Raw genomic sequence first — 22313 nt, forward strand, 5'->3', positions numbered from 1 at the left:
TAAGCAATCCCTCCAAATTTCTAGTTGCTTCTAGAGTGCTGTCAGTGGAAGGCCATCCTCACAGGCTCAGGGCCTGGCCTTGACCTCCTCCCTGACATGGGCTGCTGCTCAGTCCTGGGTAGCTGGGGTGGTGGGAAGCAAGGAGCACAGGAAGGACTGTGGAACCCGGCTCCACACTCCAATTCTGCTTGTGCCCTCTGCAATGCCACCTCACCTGCCCCAGGCGGTCAGATGCTTCAGTGCGCCCTGAGATGGGAAAGTCACAACTGTTCTGAAAACAACCGTCATTCACGGTCCTAAAATACCTGTGTTTGGCGCGTGTTTCCGAATGCCGCCTGCATTCTCATAATCAAGACGCAGCACGGCTGTGGCCTGTGGGTAACATAAAACCCGACTTGCAAATATTATTAGGCACACGGACCAGCTGTCCGGAGGAGCTGATTAATTCCCCGCAGAAACTTCAGCACGCAGCACACATGCCATCTGCAGAGTACACCAGCAGACACACACCAGACCCTTTCTGCCTCGTAAAGCGGCCGGGGCAGGGTGGGCCCTCGGGAGGAATTTGATAAACAGCTGGGTTGTCCCCGTGCTGGAAAAGGAAGGTCTCTCCAACTCCCTCACACAGGCACACTAGAAGGTGCTCCTTAAAAACAGCCCCATAAAATACAGGGGAAAAGGGATGCGTGGCTAATCCTCTCCAGCTTGATTTTCGGTTCTTTTTATCACTGACTTGATGAGCAGCAGTCGGCATAACTTAGGATGGTAGGCACGCAGGCCAGCCATATCTGGATTCAAATCCTGGCTCTGCTCTTTTACTAGCTGTGTGACTTTGTAGAAATTACTTAACCCCTCTGAGTCTATTCCTATTGTTTCCCTGCCTGGTCCTCACGTTTCCCCTCCGGCCTGGTACCTGGAAGGTATTTGATAAATGGCTCTGTCACTTCCTACCCCTCTGCTGCAGGACAGTATTTCTTTTATTCTCCTTGGACATCCTGGGACCCCCCGCAAGCTTCGCTTTCCACCCCCCACTTCAGTTCTCCAGTTCACTTACTTCTTCCTTCTCTCTTTCCAGTGTTTGGCATGGATTTGAAGGTGTTTGGAAAAGGGAGGAAAGAAGAAAAATGTTTGAAGAAGGAAGGATGGGACCCTAGATTTGGAAATTGAGTAAGGAAATGCAGTACAAAGGCGACAAAGTTGGCCTTTTGGAAGGGGCTCTGATGGCACCTGGGGACATGATGGTGGAGCTGGGCAGCTGGCAGAAGGGCAATCAGGACAGCTAATGCAGAGGAACAGTTCGGGGCCAGGCTGAGGGCAGCAGCCTGATGGCAGGGGAACCAGCGAGGGTGCCAATCACCCAGGGCCACAGCCTGAGGAGCCTCACTCCAGTGAGTAAGGTGTGGACTAAACCCCCAGGCCCTGTTAACTCTGTTAACAGCACCCCTGCCAGTGTCCTCTGGCTCCTGGCCTGGCAGCCTTCTCATTTACCCATGGTTCATGAGCATTAACCACAAACCCCATAGAGTCCAAAGTCCAGGAAAAGGGGAAAAACTCAACTCACACACAGAAGGGTGAGCACACAGCTCTATTCTAGCCCTTTCCTTAATCAAATATTCATGTCTCACAACCTTCGCCCACTCTCCTTCCAAGTCTAAGGAGCTGGATCTGACAGACTTGCCTCAGGATAAAGTCCCTCATTCAGGGCAAGTCTCAGATCCACTGGCACTCAGGTCCTCTCGGCTCACTCGCCTCAAAATCACATGCACATTCCTCTCTGGACCGCCAGTGCCAATCAAAGCTGCAGCGCGCCTTTGATTAGAGATACAGCGCGCCATCTGGCCCAGCACCGGGGGTGTATGTGTGTGTATAACACACGGGCATGCTTGCTGTGTGGGCATTTGGCTCCAGGACAAGACCTGCCACGTGTTGGGGAAATTCAAATAGCTGAGCTGTCTGACCGACATGTAATTCAGCATTTGGACAGTATCGGTAGCAGCCAGGGTCTTAGTTTAACATTTTTCCTCATCACTTGAGACTGCTAAGAATGCTTCCATTCTTAGAGTCAAATGAAGGGAGAGGATAATTGGCATGAAATGAAAGAATCAAGAGGAGGAGGAACGGGGCAAGGGAAGGAGGAGAAAGAGAAAGAAAAGGACTCCAGAGGTGGCCATTATGAAATGCAGTAGAAAGCACCACCCTGTAATACATTCCAGTCACTGCTCGGCTTTGCTTGGGATGACTAGGCTTTGGTTAACAATACCAACAATGAAAGTTCCCCCTTGCTCTAGTTATAAACATTATATTCTACACGAGGAGCCTATATTCGATTGCAAACTGCATACTTAGTCTCACACTTTTACCTGGTGACCCCTTTGTAAGTATCCAGAAAGAAAGAAAATATTCCTAAAAACTCCTTTCTAGTATCTGGTGCTCTAATAGCACCCGAAAGCTGCCTCACTGGAATGGCTGCTGAGTTGATATATTTCACTGAAAGGCTAATTGATAGAAATTTTGGCAGAGGGTGGGATGAAGGGGATGATGAAAGGAGGTGGAGATTTTCGAGTAACTATGCTGTTACCATCTACAGTCTTTCTAACGCCTCTCTCCACTCTCCCTCTCCCTGCTCTGGACCCATAAGGATTCATCCCTGAGTTCCTGTGACCTCTACTTCTGGTTGGGTCTGGCAGAAGACCTGGAAGCGGGCTAAAGAGTGGGGTTGGGTATGAGTCCCCAGATCCATTCCTGCCATCTCTCTCTACTGAGGAGGCCCTCTCTGTGCAGTGGCCTATTCTGACTTCTCGTGCCCACTTCTCTGCCCCCTTGCCTTTGAGGCTTTGGTTCTGTTGCTGTTACAGGCTCCAAGATACTGCACCATGCTCTGCTGGCTTTCTGAAACCCTGCCTGTACCTTTGTAAAAAACTCATTTCTTAACTTCTCTAATTTGAACGTGCCTTCTGCTTTCTGCTGGAACACAGACTGATTGAACGATGAACTAAAACTTGACAATCTCTTGGCTTTCCCCAGCCTTCTTTCTCCAAAAGCAGAGTATCCTAGGCCTGGATGCTGTGAGGAGATCAGCATGAGCCAAGAGGACCACAGCAGCAAATACCAATACCCACCCACCCACCCACCAAAAACCAGTATCATTCCTCCACTCGGCCCACAACAGTCTCCCACCTGCAGAGCTGTCAAATTCCTGCCAGATCAAGGAGTCCAAACCCAGCTGAAGAATGACATTTCAGGTATTTTCTGAAGGAAGGGAAGGTAAGGAGGAAGGAAGGGCCATGCGGTAAGTGACTGTTCTCATGGCTGTGATCACGAGCCATTGTCATTCAAGTGCCCACCTTGTCTTGCTGTGTACTCATTGTCTTCAATCAATCGGGCCAATCCGAAATCAGCAATCTTGCATATGAGTCCATTCCCCACTAGAATGTTTGCTGATCGCAGATCTCTATGGATATAATTCATGCGCTCGATGTAAGCCATTCCTGCAGCCACCTGTGGAAATCCAGGGAACAGGACATGTTACACCATGACCCAATGTACTTACACGTCATTAAACCTATGGCACATCAAGTTACCCTGCAGGGCTTACCTGTGCTGCCATGTCCACAAGATTTGGTAATTTCAGAGCTCTTCCTTCTCCATCTTTTAAGAAATCCAGTAAACTTCCTATGAACAAAACATAAAATCATTCCAATTTACTTTGAAAGATAATTCCCAATGGAGAGCTGTATTTGGTTTTCTTATTAAAAGTAATAAGGTAGTCAAATGGAATAATGCCATTCATGGGGGGGGAAAAGGTTTATATAATAAAGCAGGGTAGAAAAAAGTATATGCATGGAGAAGCAACAGTTTTACCTTTTAAAAACAAACAGCATTAATTCCATTTCTAGGAATAACAATATATATTTGATAAAACTAGAAGAAATGGGACTCAATCTCCCTTTATGTCATAAAGAGGAACCTATGAAGAACCGTACCTCTTCAATCCCATTCCCTAATCACCCCTGCACAAAGAATGGATGTGGGGAAAATACAGCCCAGCTGAGTGGTCCAAAGCTGTGGTCTTGGGACCAGTAGCTACAACACCACAAGGGAACTTGTTAGATATGTAAATTCTCAGGTCCCATGCATCCTAGATCGAAGAAATCAGAAACTTTGAAGGTTGGGTCCAGAAACTTCGGTTTTAAGAAGCCCTACAGGTGATTCTAATAATATAAGGTAAAGTCTGAGACTCAGTAGCTTAGCTTATTTACAGATTTTGAATCAAGAAAAGACAATCTGAAGAATATGGGTGGGGCAGATGGTTCCCCTTAATTAGATCATAGCCAGCCAAGCCTTAAATCAGACATCTGAAACAAAACATTGGAAGCTTCAGAGCCACTATTATAACACACCAAGGCAGGGATAATCATTTGCAGAAGGTGGAGGCTTATGATGGTCATCAGTGATATTTTATGCTTTAATCACAAAGTTATTTACAAAATAACCCTGGATACAAAGGACAAAAAACAGTTTGCCAGAAAAAAATTTCCATTATATTTTAAAAGAAAGTACAGGGAAAAGAAAAATTACACTGGTATCCTCTGATGTACAATGTATTGCCTTTCAAGACTGTTTCTTGTTTGGTTCATCTATTTTTCCAAAACAAAATGATCTCTGGTCTCATCCCCAACAATGCTGGTTTGATTAGAAAGACAGAGGGGTTGTGGGGGAGAGAATGTGAGAATAAATGTGGTCTCTGAAAGCATGTAATTTCATCATCTGACTAAGAAGAGAGCTGGAAAAAAATAAGATGTTCAAATGATGGGGACTAAACTTAGCGTAGAGAGCAGTGTCTGATATTAATTGTTTAGCCCCGCAAAAAGGAAATGCAACAAAAACTACTACATTCAAAATAACAGCAAACTATCATAACCCTCTGTACCACCCTGATATTAAAAATGAATGTTTTAATTATGGAAAGGAGCTTGAATTTGACACACATAACATGTAAAAGGTACTTGGCATTTCACAAGGATTTGGGGCGGGGCAAACTCAAGGTTAGTCTGTTTTAAAAATGTTTTCATTAATGAGTGCATAACTGGTGGTTCCTAATGGGAATACTTGACCCAGGCAGAAACTAGAAAAGAAGCAAGTAGGAAGCCTCCATTTCTCTCCCCGAAACAACCCCTTCAGGCACTGTATGCTGGAGACAGGAGAGGCTTTGCCCAACCTTTATTCATATACTCGGTGACGATGTAGATGGGCTCCTCAGACACCACTGCATAGAGCTGGACCAGCTTGTCGTGCTTCAGCTTCTTCATGATCTGCGCTTCCTCAAGGAATGATTCGGGGGACATTGTGCCTGGTTTAAGAGTCTTTATGGCTACTTTTGTGTTTCCATTCCAGGTACCTACAAACATCCCAGAACATGAAGTCAAACCAAAGATCCTCTTTTGATGGAAAAAGAGGGTTTTGACCACCAGCTATTTGCATAAAATTAGATTTTAAATTTAAAACACTTAATACAGTTTTTGTTGAACAAAGACATTCAATTGCAAGGACTCTGTCAAGTATTTTAACAGAAAAAATGTGTTTCTTTGTGGTGATGGCAAGGATGGCTATATTAAGATTTATAATTCACTAAAATGTTTTTAAATTTTGATATATACCACTCTGTCTCTTTTTGGTGCAGTCATATGATTACACATTTATACCAAAAGCTCTGGACCGCTGTTTACAGTGATGAAAGTCCAGGGCTTGGAACAGGCCTGGCCATCTAATAGCTGTCCCTTAGGGAGTACAGTGGGCACGCAAGAAATTAGATTATTTGAGTTTATGGGGTGTGCCATTTAAAAATATGGCACCACATGAGGATGTCTGGAAATTACCTTTAGACTTTCAATGTCTGCAATGGACAAGTTACTTGACTGAGTCCTTGCACAGGTGTGCCGAGCGTGCTGATAAGCACTGGCAAGGAGCTCACAGTCTGCTTGCCAATACTTCAACCAGGTAAGGCAAATTCCTCAGCTTTACTGATGGCTAGCCACAAGAACAATGCCTTCTATCAGGTCGGTAGACAGGGGAAATTAAACAGCAGCTGAGAGGGAACAGAGATATTTAAATTTAGCATGTTAAAAAAAATCTAGCAAATCTGAAGGCAAGGCCTGGATTATGTTTGTCATCAATTAACCTCATCTGTAAAATACAGGAATGGAATTGGATTACCTTTTGGGTCTCTTTCAGCCCCAGCATTAAAAAAACAAAACCACACCTAGGTTCTATGTGTATTCCATTATTAGACCTGTGATGCTGAAGAATAATTGTATAAAGGGGAAACAATCTGCTAATTTAGATTATTTTCTATTTGAAAAAGAAGACTGCTTTAAATTAAGATTTTTATATTTAATATAACTGACTTTGGAATTTAAGGATTCTGTAAATTGCAGTTCTTATTATCCTGTTAAAGACATGTTCATACAATTACAACATGCAACCTACAAAATATAAATTATGAAAAAACTTCTTTAAGTGGCTTAAAGAAAAGTTCATTTAAACTTCATAAAATATCTGCCCACTAAGCATTCATGGGAAATTTGGCAATTTATAGGTGATCTTTGCTATTTAAGAGTCAGCACCCAAAATTTTAAATACATTAAGATCTTCCTCTGTAATGCAAACCTCATTAACCGCATAGACACCCATCTCAATTCTGCTGGGCATGTCGTCTTGTGTTTATCGGGAAACAAAATGTGAACAGGATATGTCATGATTTAAAGTTGATACCTGTAAAATTTGAAAACAAATTTTCTTACAGGGTCCAATTCTCTGTGATTGTGTGAGTAATTTGACTAAAATCCTCTATTATTAGAGGGTGAATGAGGAAGAAGGAGTCATATATTTTACGATATTTGAGATAAAGTCCAGAGAGAGATGGACACAATAATGTGGATTTATTAAACTAGCTAACTCATACATATATATGTGTATGTCTGTCTATTACCTATTTATCCACCTGCATACCTACATATATCTTTGTAGTACTTATCACTTGCTGGGCTATATGTTTTAAGTGCTTTAACTGTATTAACTCTTTTTCTTTTTTCTTGAGATGGAGTTTCGCTTTTATTGCCCAGGCTGGAGTGCAATGGCACGATCTCTACTCACCGTAACCTCTGCCTCCCGGGTTCAAGCGATTCTCCTGCCTCAGCCTCCCGAGTAGCTGGGATTACAGGCATGTGCCACCATGCCCGGCTAATTTTGTATTTTTAGTAGAGGCAGGGTTTCTCCATGTTGGTCAGGCTGGTCTCGAACTCCTGACCTCAGGTGATCCGCCTGCCTTGGCCTCCCAAAGTGCTGGGATTACAGGCGTGAGCCACTGTGCCCGGCCACCTGTATTAACTCTTTTAATGCAGACTACACCTAAAGATCTGTACCCACACATAGCAAAGGGTACTGATCAATACTGTTTTGAACGAGTTCTGAGGAAGGAAGATGGAGGATTCCGTAAGTATCAATATTGTTTCACTGAAACAGGTTTTTGAGTGGGGCCTAAATCCATGAATTGTTTCTAAGCAAAGCTGCAACTGACCCAAAAGGGCTATAAAAGAAATTACAAAGGCCCAGTGCAGCCAGCCTTACCAATGACAATCAAATAAAGAGAAGTATGTATGTTTACTGAGTATCTACTATCTGCAAGGGACTTTAAACATATTAACCCATGTAATCCTAAAAATAATCCTATAAAATAAGTACATTCTGGCCAGGCATGGTGGCTCATGCCTGTAATCCCAGCACTTTGGGAGGACGAGGCGGGCAGATCACCAGGTCAGGAGATCGAGACCCTTCTGGCCAACGTGGTGAAACCCCGCCTCTACTAAAAATACAAAAAATTAGCCGGGTGTGCTGGCAGGCACCTGTAACCCCAGCTACTCAGGAGGCTGAGGCAGGAGAATTGCTTGAACGCGGGAGGCGGAGGTTGCAGTGAGCTGATATCGTGCCACTGCACTCCAGCCTAGCGACAGAGCAAGACTCCGTCTCAACGGCAACAAAAAAGTATCATTCCAATTTTACAGAAGAAAAAACTGAGGCTTAAAGGAGTTAAATATGCCCTTATTCGTGGTTAATTAGCTAGTAAGGATTCAAACCCAGGCCCATTGAGCAAAGTGCCCACAGTCTTTCTTATGGCTGCCCATATACAGTATCTTACCTTCCCATTTCTTAGGAAGAGGAAATGCCAGATTTATAGTGTACTGGTTTCCTGTTCTGTGGGTGCCTTAATTAACCACATGAAGTAGGACAGATGAGCACAGCAAGGTATCAGCATATTCTGAAAATCTGGATGGCCTGTGCCCGTCTAGTTATCCAGGTTAAGTGTCTTTGTCCCAATGGCTGTGTGTGCATTTTTATTCAAGACCATCCTTTTAATCGGCTTTGAGATGCAGCCAAAACAAAATGTGCCCTCTGCCTTACCAAGCCACACTTCAGCGAAACACCCCTGACCCAGCTTCTTCTCCAGACACAACGAATGACGTGCAACTTCCCAAGCATCTTTAGCCAATCCAGAAGTTTGTGGGGTGCAACTTGATGCAATCACAGTTAAGTTAAAACACAAACCATCAGCTTTCTCTACAGGAAAGGGAATTAATAAAGAAAACAGTCCTTATAATCCATAATGACGCATGCACTAGGAAAGATGGAAGGTGACTTGCCCGTTAGGACGACACTCAACAAATATTTACTTTTGGAAATGAAGGGCAAGACATTTTATGGCAGCTGGAACATTCCTTAGACCATTTGCTGGTTTATGAATTGAGAGTCATGTAATAGTACAACTTGAGCCATTTGCCAGTTTTGCCCACTTACTATCTTTTTTTTAGAAATTCCAGAATGTTAAAACCAAAATTGAAATTATTATTCCCCACTATTAGGAATTCAAACTTTCTTTCTGGTCACACAGTCTTTATTTTCACCTTCCATCTTTGGTGTTTGGGATTTCCCAAACGGGGAAGTTAATAATAGAGTAATTGAGTCTCAGCATACCCATCCATACTTCCCCAAACTGCCCATTTCCCAGTCTCTTGATCAACTGCAGGGATTCTCGAGGGATTTCCCAGACATCTTTGGTTTTGACAGACAGATCGGTAAGCCTTGGCATCCCTTTGTGACAGGGAACTACTAGGCGGCAGCAGAGACCTGCAGCTCTCTCTGATGGAGCAGGGCAGGGGCAGGAGAGGGAGAGAAGAGCAGAACACATGTAATGACAACACTCCTAAGTGTAAACCCACACTAGCGGCGCACAGTGCTCCTCAAACAGTGCTACACCAGCAGACGGCCACATACGTCGTGGAACACCAGCAGCACACAGCGCTCCTTAAACAGTGCTCCACCAGCGGACGACCACACACACGGTGGAAGATCAGACGCCACACACAGAAACATTTTCATTGGAGGTAGAATGGAGAACGTTTTAAATTTAGACTACTCCATAAGCCCAGGTACGATACAGTCTATACATAGATAAACACACAGGCTGCTTTGGTTTCTGTACTCACCGAGTAAGAAAAACGTTTTCAGCTCAATGTGCTCATAACATGTCTTTGGGCATGCTGAAAACATGCTTACTAATTTCAAAAAGTTGGTTTTGGATTAAAGAATGTCAACATGACTGTTCTTCCCACCTTTAGTGTCTAGATTACCCAGGGGATTAGGGATCTGTCTACATGACTATATTTAAAATTATAACTTTAGTGGAGGATTCTTCTACGGAACATTAAACTGTCATAAACTAGTAAGGCTGAAGATTATAAGTGATGGGGAAAAAAAAGAAGTCACCATTTTTTTTAGTGATTTCTTTGGCTTTCTAACTGATTCCATTCCACCAAGTCAGATACTCCTGGGCTGCTGCTTTGGTATTTTCCATAAAAAAAAAAAACAAAAAAACCCACCTTTTAACGGTCTTCAATGCATAATTTAGGTGTCTGGTTTGAAAGGAGAAAGAATGGAAACTAAAATTCACAGAAATTCAAGATGTGAAAAAATGTATTCTTTATAAAAAAAAAAAGGGAAAAAGTAGTTATCACTCGGAGGTTTTTTTTCTCTTTGTCTTCTTTCTTTCTCTTCTTTTTTAAAAAGAATATAACCTTTTAGAGTCTGGCAGTGCTAAGGAGAACTTAAATGCCAAGTAAAAATCAGTCAGGCGAGAAAAGGTAACAAAGAATAAGAAATCAGGGAGGGACAAAAGCTGACAGAGCCTGCCCCGGGAGGTGGACAGACCCCCGCTCCCTCCCGGCAGCCCCCGGACCCAGGGAAAGCAGATGTGCTGCTGGGCTGTAACTTGCTTTTTACTCCTTTCTTTTTGATGGAATCAGGCTCTGAGATGTTTAGGTAGGAAATTATTTATGTGTCAATATTTCAAAGGCATTTTATTGTGTGAGAGAGAAAGAGGGAAGAGGGAAAGCCAATATAAAAACAAGTCTAACGTGAGATGGATTTTTTTTCCCCGAGATTAAAAAAAGTGTCTATTGTTCACATCTCCTCTTTCCTTCCAGCTCTACAATGTTATTAAGGTGCCCTTTCGAATACAGTATTTTCAAATGATCCAGACCCTGGGGGTCCTGCTGATGTTTGGCTGTAATGAAATATATTTCAGCATTTGAAAAATCCTTACAACATGCAGGCATTTTGAGTATATCACTTAAGCTCAGGGAGATATTCTGTTCCGTTTCTCCCAAATGTTTCATTAGCATCCACATAAACCAAGTTAGCCAATGTCATAATCAACTGGTACTGCAAGTGCTGTTAATATGTTCTATTGTTCATTAGTGCCAGGGATCAACAGACATTTCTTATTGTCATTTTTGAAAGATTGCTTTTTCATGCCAAAAATTATACATACATATTTCAATGATTGTGCACAGAGCAATAGTAGAGGAAAATCGTATACTATTTTTTGAGTCTTGTCTTTGTCCTGGAGAACAATAGAAAATGGAGAAATGGGTCACACGAAAAAAAAAACCTCTAGGCTTAATAGGATATAGACATGTGTCTGTACACGTGCACCTGCATCTCTAGGCACATGTGAACATGTATTATATAGTGATATATAATACTTGCTAATCTAGGAAAGAAAGCAATCATTTTAACAACTGCACATAAAACCACAGTCTTTGATAAAATGTATAAACTGCACACCTAATAATTATATGTTTTCAGAAACAACAAAATAATGGTGATATCTGGGTGTTAGGACAGAGACTGATGTGCGTTTTAAAAGTTTAATTTAAAACAAGAAGACGTAATAGATCTAAGAGCTATGGGTCGTGTAAGTCTAAGTCTAGTTAGGAAACAGCAGTATTGGTGGGAAACATGATAAATGGCTTGCATGAGAATGAAATGTACGTGCAGCTATTCCTGCAACAGTGCTGAGCATAAAGTGATGGTGGAAACACAGTATTCCTTGTAGGAGTCCCCATGCAAGCACCCTCCAAGAGACTCCTTCCTCGTATGCAGCGCGGGGGGAATGGGAAAAGACAACTTGAAGTATTTTAGGAGGAAGATGAAAAGACAAACAACTTTTACAATTTAACCTGTTGCTTTCTACTTGGGAAACAAAAACATTATAGGATCTTTGGACAAACATGTGGAACGAATAATAACAACTACAGTAGAACAACCGCAATAGAACCTATTCAGCCAAGTCCCACCATTAAGGGCTGACAAAGAAAACATATCCTAGGAGTGATTTTATACATAATTAGTTTTACCCCTTTCCACTTTCCTGCTCTGGGCCTATCCACTCCCTCCAGCATCCAAATGGTTAGTAGGCAGTTAGAATTAAGGTTACCTGAGTAATGTTGTACAAGCTGCTGAAGGGTTTCAAACTGGGCCCGGGTGGTAATGTAGTATCCACCGTTGTCAAGTTTGCGAATTTTATAATGTTTGACGTGGTCTCCTTTCATATCATCCCAATCGCGGATAGAAAGTGAATAGGCACCTGGTAAACAAGCAAAGCATTAGCAGCTCCAGTCTTTTAGAGTATTAGCTTGCTTTTTAGGCCTCATTTTCTTGACTCTGATTAATAATGACCAAGGATACACACACACGTACACACACACACAGCATCTCCACTCAGTAACAGGAAGAAGATGCTTCTTCATGTCCTGCAAATGTCAGAAGATATTAGCAGTAAAATAATTCTGCCCTTGAGACGGAAAGCTTCCTGGATATTTTTCCTAAACACACTGTTCAGTCACCCTTGTTGCATAACACAGCGTAGACACAATTCCCACACTCCTTCCCTCCAGGGTAGAGAGAAGGACCACGATGCGTGGCTGACTTTGCTTCCCCTGTCTTCTCTACCCAGGGGCATACTGGGAGGTAGCAGCGGCATGTGCAAAAGAAATCTAAGGCTTGTTTCTCTAGAAGTGAGCTTCAAGTTTCTGTTTTACAACACTTTCCACAGGAACAGATAATCTGGTGGATTAAGCTAGAGGCCACTACTCTTTTCTTCCTTGACCTATCTCCTCTTGTGGGCTCTAATGAGTTGTTAAATAATGAAAAGTCCAACAGTTGGAGGAAGAGAAGTGAAGTCCTCAGTTATTTAAAAAACAAAAGGAAAGCAAAAACAACCCGTATGACTGGCACTTGAGGAACTAAGAGTTTCAGAATATCGAAATTCTAAAGGACTTCTGAAAATTCTATGATCTTGTGTGCCTGGAGCAGTGAAGCTGCCCCTAGCCTGTTTCAGGAGGAAGGTCTTGATTTGGAGCCGCTGTAGTTCTTTTGGTGCTGTCTGCAGTTCTAGAGCCTGGAGGGAAGACTGAAAACAGGACTCCACTCACAAGGCAGGGAGGATATGTGCCATTTTAAGATCCTTGTACATTAGAGATAAGCCTTTCATCCCCTCTGACTAATCCACAGATTTGAATGACAAGCCAACTTCTTCAACTCGTTATCTTACCTTTGGTGGTTTCACTCTCGCGGATAAGAAAGGTACCTCTTGGGTTTCCAAAGGACAATAGCTGTCGCTCAGCATCTTTTCGGCCAAGTTTTCCAAAGTACCACCTTTAAATGAGATCAAGGAAAGACTATACTTCGTAATAGTCATTTACAAAATGCAACAGCATAGGCTTTTTTTCTGCCCATGAGTTCCCCTCACCTCCAATATGGTCCTTAGCCTTTCCCTGTATGTATTTTTTCTAGCTTAATTCAGTTCCTTTTCAATCTATCCTGGATTCTATCCCTAATTCATCTCTTTCACTCTTTAAAAAAAATCAGATTTGAATTGTGGGTTGTTTTCCTCCCCTCCAGACATGACCAGAACTGGTTTGTGTTAAAACCGCCATCTGTATGCAAAAAACCAGAAATCTAAGACCTTGATTTGAAATGGCAACTGCATGAGACCCTTTCCACACTTATTTAAAAGACTAGTCTGGGCACAGTGGCTCATGCCTGTAATCCCAGCACTTTGAGAGGCTGAGGTGGGCGGATCACCTGAGGTCAGGAGTTTGAGACCAGCCTGGCCAACACGGTGAAACCTCATCTCTACTAAAAATACAAAAATTAGCTGGGTGTGGTGGTGGGCACCTGTAATTCCAGGTACTCAGGAAGCTGAGGCAGGAGAATTGCTTGAACCTGAGAGACCCAGGTTGCAGTAGGCTGAGATCATGCCATTGTACTCCAGCCTGGGTGAGAGAACAAGGCTGTGTCTCAAAAAAAAAAAAAAAAAAAGCCAAGCACGGTGGCTCACACCTGTAATCCCAGCAGTTTGGGAGGCCAAGGCAGGTGGATCATGAGGTCAGGAGATGGAGACAATCCTGGCTAACACTGTGAAACCCCATCTCCACTAAAAATGCAAAAAATTAGCTGGGTGTGGTGGTATGCGCCTGTAACCCCAGCTACTTGGGAGGCTGAGGCAGGAGGATCGTTTGAACCTGGAAGGTGGAGGTTGCAGTGAGCCAAGATCGTGCCACTGCACTCCAGCCTGGGTGACAGAGTGAGACTCTCTCTCAAAAACAAACAAACAAACAAAACTCTTGAATCTCTTGATAGCTGAGCATTATTAACTGCTGGGAAATAACAAAACACAGTCTCAATGTATATGAAGATAATTAACAAGCATTAAAAAAAGTCAGAATAGATATGATATGAATAAAGGAATAGTATTTTCAGTAACTTCCTACCTATAAGAATTCTGAGAAAAATGCCCGTGAGTACTTATTTGTATTTTGTTTTCCCCCAGGTGTGAGGACTTGGATAAGTAAAGGCATTTGCCAAGCACCTGGATTGTGATCTGTGTACATCATCTTCTTCTTCTTTTTTTTTTCTTGAGACAGGGTCTCACTCTGTCACCCAGGCTGGAGTGCAGTGGCATAACCACAGCTCACTGCAGCCTCAACCTCCCCAGGCTCAAGCAATCTTCCAACCTCAGCCTCCTGGGACTACAGGTGCACATCATCACACCAGCTAATTAAAAAAAATTTTTTTGTAGACGCTGGGAGTGGTGGTTCATGCTTGTAATTCCAGCACTTTGGGAGGCTGAGGTAGGCAGATCACCTGAGGTCAGGAGTTCGAAACCAGCCCGGCCAACATGGTGAAACCCCAACTCTACTGAAAATACAAACAATTAGCTGGGCATGGCGTCATGTGCCTGTAATCTCAGCTATTTGGGAGGCTGGGGCATGAGAATTGCTTGAACCAGGGATGTGGAGGTTGCAGTGAGCTGAGACAGGGCCACTGCACTCCAGCCAGGGGACAGAGTCAGACTGTCTCCCTATGTTGCCCAGGATGGTCTCAAACTCCCGGGCTCAACTGATCCTCTCGCCTTGGCCTCCCAAGTGCTGGGATTACAGGAGGGAGCCATCACGGTTGGCCCTGTACCTCTTTTCCTTGGCACAACTGTAAGGACTGGTTACTGTACACCTTTGAGATCTGTGCTCAGTCAATAAGCATGCCCTTAAAATGACTTGGTGTTGCAGATATTTCAATATATTATCCCTGAACAAACTAATGATACTCTGTACCACTTTAAGAGGCATCACATGAAGTCACCTCAAGACTTTTGTTATTTGCTTTACATCCTCCCCCTGCATACCCAAGCCTTAATCAAGCCTGGCTGTTAGTTACTATTTCAGCACTAGGTGCTGAATGAGCAGCAGGTGCTCCCCAAACCCAAGGGAGAATGCTGGAGCATTCAATTGGAATGTGTGTGTGGGAACCATTTTTAGAATATTTAACTGTGAAAGAATCCAGATTCTAAAATGAAATTTCAATTCATTATGCTTGAATATAGGTATTATGAGTTCACTGTCAAATTCTTTTGTGAATTAAGCTTCACTGAAGAAAAGAGACACGGCGTGTTAGCTCCTCAGTGAGTTTTAGAAACACCAAAATGTGCAATAATCCTTAATCTAGCACTAGGTGGTGTAAAGACTATTACGCCAATTATTTGTGAGAAATGGCTTTCTGGGTTTGTACCCATAACCCAATTAGAACGCTGTGTAAAACAGTGGTGAAAAAAGAATTGTTAGAACAATGGATTGCACCAAAACAATAGTATTTTAAGATAATAATAGTTAATTACATATGTAAAACCAAAGGCATTATTTTAAAAAATAATACTGTTTAAAAACAAAATATGTAAAAAGTTGACCATTATAAAAGTAACTTAAATATATAGCTGACAAATTCCCAGTTAAATTAGGGTAATGCTACATTTTGGTGGTACTTTTTATTCTGAAAGAACACAAAGAATTTTGCAAATCTGCCCTAAAATACAAATCAAAGACAAATACCTTGATTCACTGATGATGAAACACAGTCACTGGGAGAAAAAAACAACTAAGAACCACTGAGTATTTGAGAGTGAGAAACAAAACAGATCCTCTTAGAGGAAATACAAGGGAATTAAAGAAGAGAACAGTCCAGCTGGGGATTTGGCTACGGTGTGGAGTCTAATCCCCCTTGCACTGCTTAAACAAATCCATGGTGAAATTAAATATCGGAGCCAAAAGTTGGGCTTGGTGACTGACTTTTCTCAACTCTCTTTCTAGAGAGGCAAGACCCAAGGTGTCAGGAGGAGGCCCAGTTTCTGCATTTGGGAAATCATGGCTCCATCTCTCCTTCCCTCAGTTCAGAAGTCAGAGCTGGCAAACAGCCACTGGCAGTTCTTCCCCTTGGGAGCGCCCATTAATCCCACGGGTCAGGAGAAGGGAGAAACGTTATCCCTTCTAGATCCCTTCAGCCTACAGCCTACAGCCACCTTCCTAAACTGCTACCAGTTGAATAGTTGCGCCAAATAACTGCTTGTCACTATTTACTATCAAAGAAGCCAACTGAGGTTCCAAATCCCTGTAGTATTTCCCAAGTTGGGGGAACACACTGAGTATGAGTCACTTTTACCGAGCATAGGAGATGTCTTTTCAGCACTGTTTTAATATTTCTGATCACGCTTAGGAGAATAGTCTTAGGTTCATCCTTGGCAATTACTTGCTACTCTCTCCTCTCTCTCCCCGACAGAGGGAGCAGACTGCGGGCTTAGAAACTTGGGTCGGCAATAATATATGATCTAGCTAGCATTTCATTATGTTTATGGCTACTTTTAATCTATGACAAGTTTTACTGGGTTTTCATTTAGGATATTGATAGAAACTTTTCTTTCAAAATAAGTGAGCAAGCTTCAAGAAAAACATTAAGCTAAAAACAGTGCAAGCATTACACAGGGTAAAAACCAGGGCAGAAAGCCTGAAAAACTCAGCCCTAATCACTGCTGTGGATTTTTTCCCCCTCCTGCCCAATGTTAACGGCATTCTATTGTGGCAACCAACTTTTAAAATCAAGTAGTTAAGTGAAAATAAAACGAAACATACTCTTCTGCCTGGATAGAGTCAACTGGAGCCACATAATTGCTGGGAATGTAACCTGTCTCTCCAGTTGTCAAGGAGCGGGCTTCCCACCAATCTCCTTCCCTGTAAAGAAAAAAGAAAAGTAAATATGTTGACCATTTCAACAGCTTGTACTTACAGACTCACTGTGGTCTGAAGTGTATAACTGTCACCTAATTATCCTGCCACCTGATTTCTCCCACCTATTCCTTTACCCTGAATTCCAACATAGCCCTCCCATGAAGGTCAGAAGGTTCCAGTTCGAGTCAGCCATGAGATGAACCCATGCTTGTCTCTTGTCTTCTTTGTGAATTAAGACTGTGGGACCCTGGCCATGAGAGGTCTCCCTTGGTAGGGGGCATTTTGCTTAATTGAGGTTAGTGTCCTCAACTTGGACAGAGGGAAAAGGAACCCGGCCTCAGCCGAATTAAGTAAAACATGTTAGCTGCAGATCATCTGGGAAGGGAGGCTTGTTAGGAGGTCTGAGGCCAATCTGAGCTGTGCGGTGCTGCTCCCCTATTGTAAGCACCTCTCTCTTTCAGGTTCAAATCGTGACATTAAAAATGTGAACATCCTAACACTGGGAGGTTAGGAGGTCTGGTGAGGGATGAAGGCATGCTCTAAACACGTGCCTGGCTTGCTCTCAAAAAAATGGGGAGACACCTCTCTGCAGGTAGAATGATGAAGACGAGAGCAGGATCACCTTCCCCAGGCATTTTCAATCTGAGGTGATTCCATCAAATATCCAGAGCACTGGCCTGAGGCTGACGGGCCAGTGGGGAGGGTGGGTATGGCTGCGTGTGCTCGCACAGGGGAAGCACAGAAACTCGGCAAGGGAGTGAGATTTTTAGTCATGCCACTTTGCACTGTCTTAGGCTCCACGCCACAGCATGGCAGTGTCGTATCAACCAGGGGAGCTCTCAGAGGAGGTGAAAGGGGAGCTTGTAGCTACTTTCATCTTAAAGCCAGTGAGTAAATTAAGCAGTTCAAGTTCATCTTAGATTCACACAGGGCTACCTGTGACAAAGAGCAGGAATGGACTGTGTACCTCATCCCATTAACATCGGAGAGGCAACGGATGTGGCGCTGTGGCTCTGACATCCATTGAGTATCTGCAGAACCTTCCACCAGCCTGCAGTCAAGGACATGATTGCCCTCAAGCAAATCAAACCTCCCAGCAAATCTGATCTCCTGGGGCTTGGCACCTTCTCCTCCTCCGTTTTTGGTCCTTGGAGGCAGCAAGCGAAACTACAGGCATTTTTTTTTTTTAAATCGTTTTTTTGGCTGGGTTCTGTGTCAAAGCTTTCAGCCATGCAAAAAAATGTGTTGGCTTTTGGCCATGGTAGAGATGCTCCCCAGACGGATTTAATCAGGTAGAGAAAAACCAGCCTCTACATGAAACTCAAGCCTTATTCCAGAGGCCGCTCTCTAAAGCTGGACTCTGCGCAAGGTGAGCAGTGAGCAATGCCTCCAGATAGGATTGAACAGAGCAACAGAAGAAAGGTGACAAGCCAGTGTGTGCTGCGGGGGATGTTGTGGAAAAGTGTTTGGTGGCATAAGGAATAGAATAGCCCACAAAAAACCCAAGGTGCCAGCAAAGGTTTTTAAAACCTTATGTTTCAGTTTCCTAATCTCTCCTTTTTACCCTATTACAAATCAACCAAAAGTACGGTACTCATATTCAGAAAGTTCTTTATTCATCAAATTTAGTTCATGTCTAGATTTATTCATAATCTTAAATTGAGTTCATGTCTAGATCTTTGTTAGGAAACATTTACACACACTGAAGAACATAGGTACAGCATATACGAACCCCGTGAACCCACCGCCCAACTTAAGAGCTAGATCGTTACCAGCTGGGTGGGATCTGCACGGTGCTGCTCCCCTATTGTAAGCACCCCTCTCAGGTTCAAATCATGACATCAAAAACGTTAATATCTTAACAGTTTGTACTGGTCTCACTTCTATGCCTTCCAAAAGGAATACATACAGTTGTAAGGATATCATCTAAGAACATATGTGGAAGTTTATTTTTTTCTTTAAACACTGTATGTGTTTAAGGAAATGGCTTTGGAGACATAATCTTCACTTTAATATATTGACAGTATTTACTGCTCTGAAGTTCCACTAGATGGAGACATTTCATCATAAAAAGTAACAATACCCCGCTCTTCCTCCTCCACCCTCTCCCGCCCAGCCTGGGAAATGCTCCAAAATGGCGAGGAAAAAATTAAGTGCTTGTAGCAGAGGCTTATTGTTTTTTAATGCAAGATAACCTTCATCAAGTTAGTTATAATTGAATTAAATCAAGAAAAAAAATGGCTAGCATCAATTTTAGGGTATCTGAGAATGTCAATGGGGGCGGGAAGACAATACATTTTGCTGCAGGCTGGGACAAGCCCAGCCTTATTCAGGTGATCTGGCATTAATGAAGTCATTTCCAATTCAAATCTAGCATTAACTATCTCACTTTGGTCTAGGCACCTAAATAGTGTAGCACAGATCAGAATGCAATTATCAGCTCATTCTAAAGTCATGAATCAAGAATTCATGATTTTCTCACTTGACCCTGTTAATCTCACAAGGGGTTTCAGCTACTCATGAGAAAGATAAAATCCTTGATTTCTCTTTTTCTAGGCTTTCCAGGGTTGTCTTCTTCATCAAAGGAGACATAAGGTGACAAAGATTCAATGTTTATTATGTAGTGAACCTCACATGTTGAGCCCAGAGAGGCTGGTACAGACTCAAAATATTCATCAAGAGCCTCTGAGCAAGTGAGTAAGTCATCTTTTTGATACCCTAGAAGCACCAACTCACCTATAAATAGACATACTCTATATTCACATTGATTTAGGAAAATAGGATCTCTACTACGTTATCTTTTATTCGTTGAGTTACTATGGGTAATTAGCATTGTTAAAGCTGTATTTCTTTAAACTGTTCTTATAGTTCAGATTTTTCTTTAATTTACACTTGGTGAGATATTCTTTGTTATCTTGCTCTAATTCAAATATATGATTTAAAGCCTGGCGCTGGTTTAGAATGGCTTTTAAGGTTTTATAACAGCTCTGTTCCTCTGATTTAAAGACTTGTTAAAAGATTCTGTGCCCCCACCACACTCCACACCGTGAAAAGAGCCTACCCCCAAACCCCAAAATTGCTCACAGGCTTGTGGGTCCAGGAGCTGGGAGCCCTAGAGCCTTGGAGCCAGGGAGTAGTTATTTGCCAACAGAAGTCAGCCTTGATCTGCTCAGTAGCATAGCATTTTTATTATAAATGCTGGATTCTTTGTAAATTTAGTCAACTACCCATCTGATTTTTAGAGAGTATGTCACTAACAATTTTATCAAATGCTTGGGTGGGGCTCCAAACCAGGATTTTTTTTCATCACAATAGAAAAAAAAAAAAAATCCTGCCCGCAGCTGTGACCACTACTCCACTCTGTGTAAAACACATATTACATTTATAGAGTCGCTGTTCCTAGATGGTAAATGACTAGTCTTAAAATGTGAAAACAGGGAATAAAATGGATGAACTTAAATATTTTGCAAAATGGGTTCAAATTTAATAATGTCCTAATACATGACACTGAGCTCTTACAACAGGTCAAGGAAGCACCTTTGCCCCTTGCTGGGCAGCAGGAACACCGCGCCTCTGGGTACACACATACATGTACATCCCGTGGTGTGCGCTGTACTTTCACAAAGCCAGCCTGTGGCCTCCAATGCCACCAGGGCTCCCACCAGGGAAGGCAGTGGGAGGACACACACTAGGAGGTGTGGCAGCTGCCCTGGCAGAACGGAGCCCCATTCCGCCCTCTCCTCTGAGGACCAGAGCCAGAGGCGGGAGAGAATGGGGGAGGGGAGGAGCCACATGCCATCTGCTTCCATATTATTGCTTTGTTTTTCCTTCACGATTTTCTCTTCCCTGTTATTACCCACGACTTCAGGATATTGTCGTGTTACACAAACCTTATTTTTCTTTTCTATAACCTTGAGAAAGGGCATTTTAAAATTCCACTGATATGGAATTCCATTGGCAGAAAGGAAGGACATTAAGAGGAAGAGAACCTTTGTAATATTTTCCTCTACAAGAACAGGGTTGGAGGCTCAAAGGACTCTGTAAATATCAAAGGCCGTGCAGGGAAGTCACAAAAGAGAGATTGAGACAGATTGGATCCTCCTTAAGTGTTTCTCTAAAATTTCAATTTGGTGACATTGCAGATCCTTTCCAGATTAACAAAGGAAGAAGCCATGGGATTGACATTGGCAGGGACTAACTTTCCAACGCCCTCCGGCCTGATGCACAGACGCACGTGCAGTGTGGACAAAGCCTCCCGAGAGCTGGGTCTATGTTCCTACTAGTCCGTGGTTCTTGCAGTTGAAAGTTTACAAACAGTCTTGAAATTTCTAATCAACCTTGGCATGTAGGGGAGGCTAAGGGGCGGGGGACTTCAGAATTCAAAGTTAATGGACTCCAACAAGCAGCAAAATAACAGCAAGGAGGTATACCCAGAGAGGATCAAAGCCCGCTCCTCTCTTCCCCAGCCCCGGTCAACTCTCCAAACCTTCCTGTCACTTGAAGGGTCCCCTCCCCTTTGATAAAGTACCTGGGCCTTTCCCAGATCAAACCTGACACTGTTCTCAGGATGCCTCCCTGCACCTCGCCCTGGGCTCTGCCACCTGCCAGCTCCGTGCTCTGGGGCAGTTTCCTAATCTGGGCCTCCGGCTCCTCAGATGTCCAAAGATGACGTCGATACATACCTCAGACAGTTGTGGAAAAATGCATGAGAACGTTTGTAACTTAGCGCATGGCTGGTACTTCAGGAGGCTTCAGTGAATGACAGCTGTTTATTATTTTTTTAAAAACTTCCTGTGGCTACAGGAGGATGACTCCTGGGGGGTAGGTGACACTATTCTTGACCTGGGTGGTGGCTGCACAGGCATGTTCAGCTTGTGAAAATTCAGCAAACTGTACACTTTTTGAAAATTGTGGTAAAACACAGGCAACATAAAATGTATCATTTTACTCATTTTTAAGTGTACAGTTGAGCGGCAGTGCAACATCACTGTGGACTCTTTTGGTATGTGCACCATTCTGCATGTATTCCAATAAAGAGTTAAAAAAAGCCACCCCACACCTGTGTTAACGACGACAATCCTAATATACGTTTGAAAACCCTGTGGCTATGTAGCCTGTGCCTTCTGATGTCTGGAAGAGACTCGTCGGCCCTTCATGGCGGTATTGAGTTCTTGCTGTTGAAAGGCGGCATATCCTCAGTGCATGGTTCTGTGAGCCAGGGGGCATTCCAGGGAAGGGTGGGCTTTCCAAGGAGGCAGTTTTCAGGCCTGAAGGAGGTCCCTGTGGCAATCAGCACTCCTCTTTCCTGGAATGTGCAGTGTGACCAGAGCTGCGTCTTACTCCCTCTGGCATATCCTTCTGGGA

The 22313-nt window shown here is 43.1% G+C and overlaps 1 protein-coding gene across 2 annotated transcripts in view; it reads right to left on the minus strand.

Annotated features, from left to right (window-relative positions):
• The window catches only part of FYN (FYN proto-oncogene, Src family tyrosine kinase), a 195262-nt gene that overhangs the window by 30937 nt on the left and 142012 nt on the right, over positions 1-22313 (minus strand). Inside the window, exons 6-12 of one of the 2 annotated variants that reach the window (XM_011935022.1) lie at positions 16854-16952; positions 12947-13050; positions 11831-11980; positions 9028-9192; positions 5219-5398; positions 3596-3672; positions 3345-3498 (exon numbers count right to left, since the gene is read on the minus strand). In XM_011935022.1, coding sequence (XP_011790412.1) covers positions 3345-3498; positions 3596-3672; positions 5219-5398; positions 9028-9192; positions 11831-11980; positions 12947-13050; positions 16854-16952 — 929 coding nt within the window. The remainder of the gene's footprint in view (positions 1-3344; positions 3499-3595; positions 3673-5218; positions 5399-9027; positions 9193-11830; positions 11981-12946; positions 13051-16853; positions 16953-22313) is intronic. The other variant, XM_011935023.1, reaches the window with a different exon arrangement.

The sequence above is a fragment of the Colobus angolensis genome, unplaced genomic scaffold (assembly GCF_000951035.1).
Source record: "Colobus angolensis palliatus isolate OR3802 unplaced genomic scaffold, Cang.pa_1.0 Scaffold14, whole genome shotgun sequence".
NCBI classification, from domain to species: domain Eukaryota; kingdom Metazoa; phylum Chordata; class Mammalia; order Primates; family Cercopithecidae; genus Colobus; species Colobus angolensis.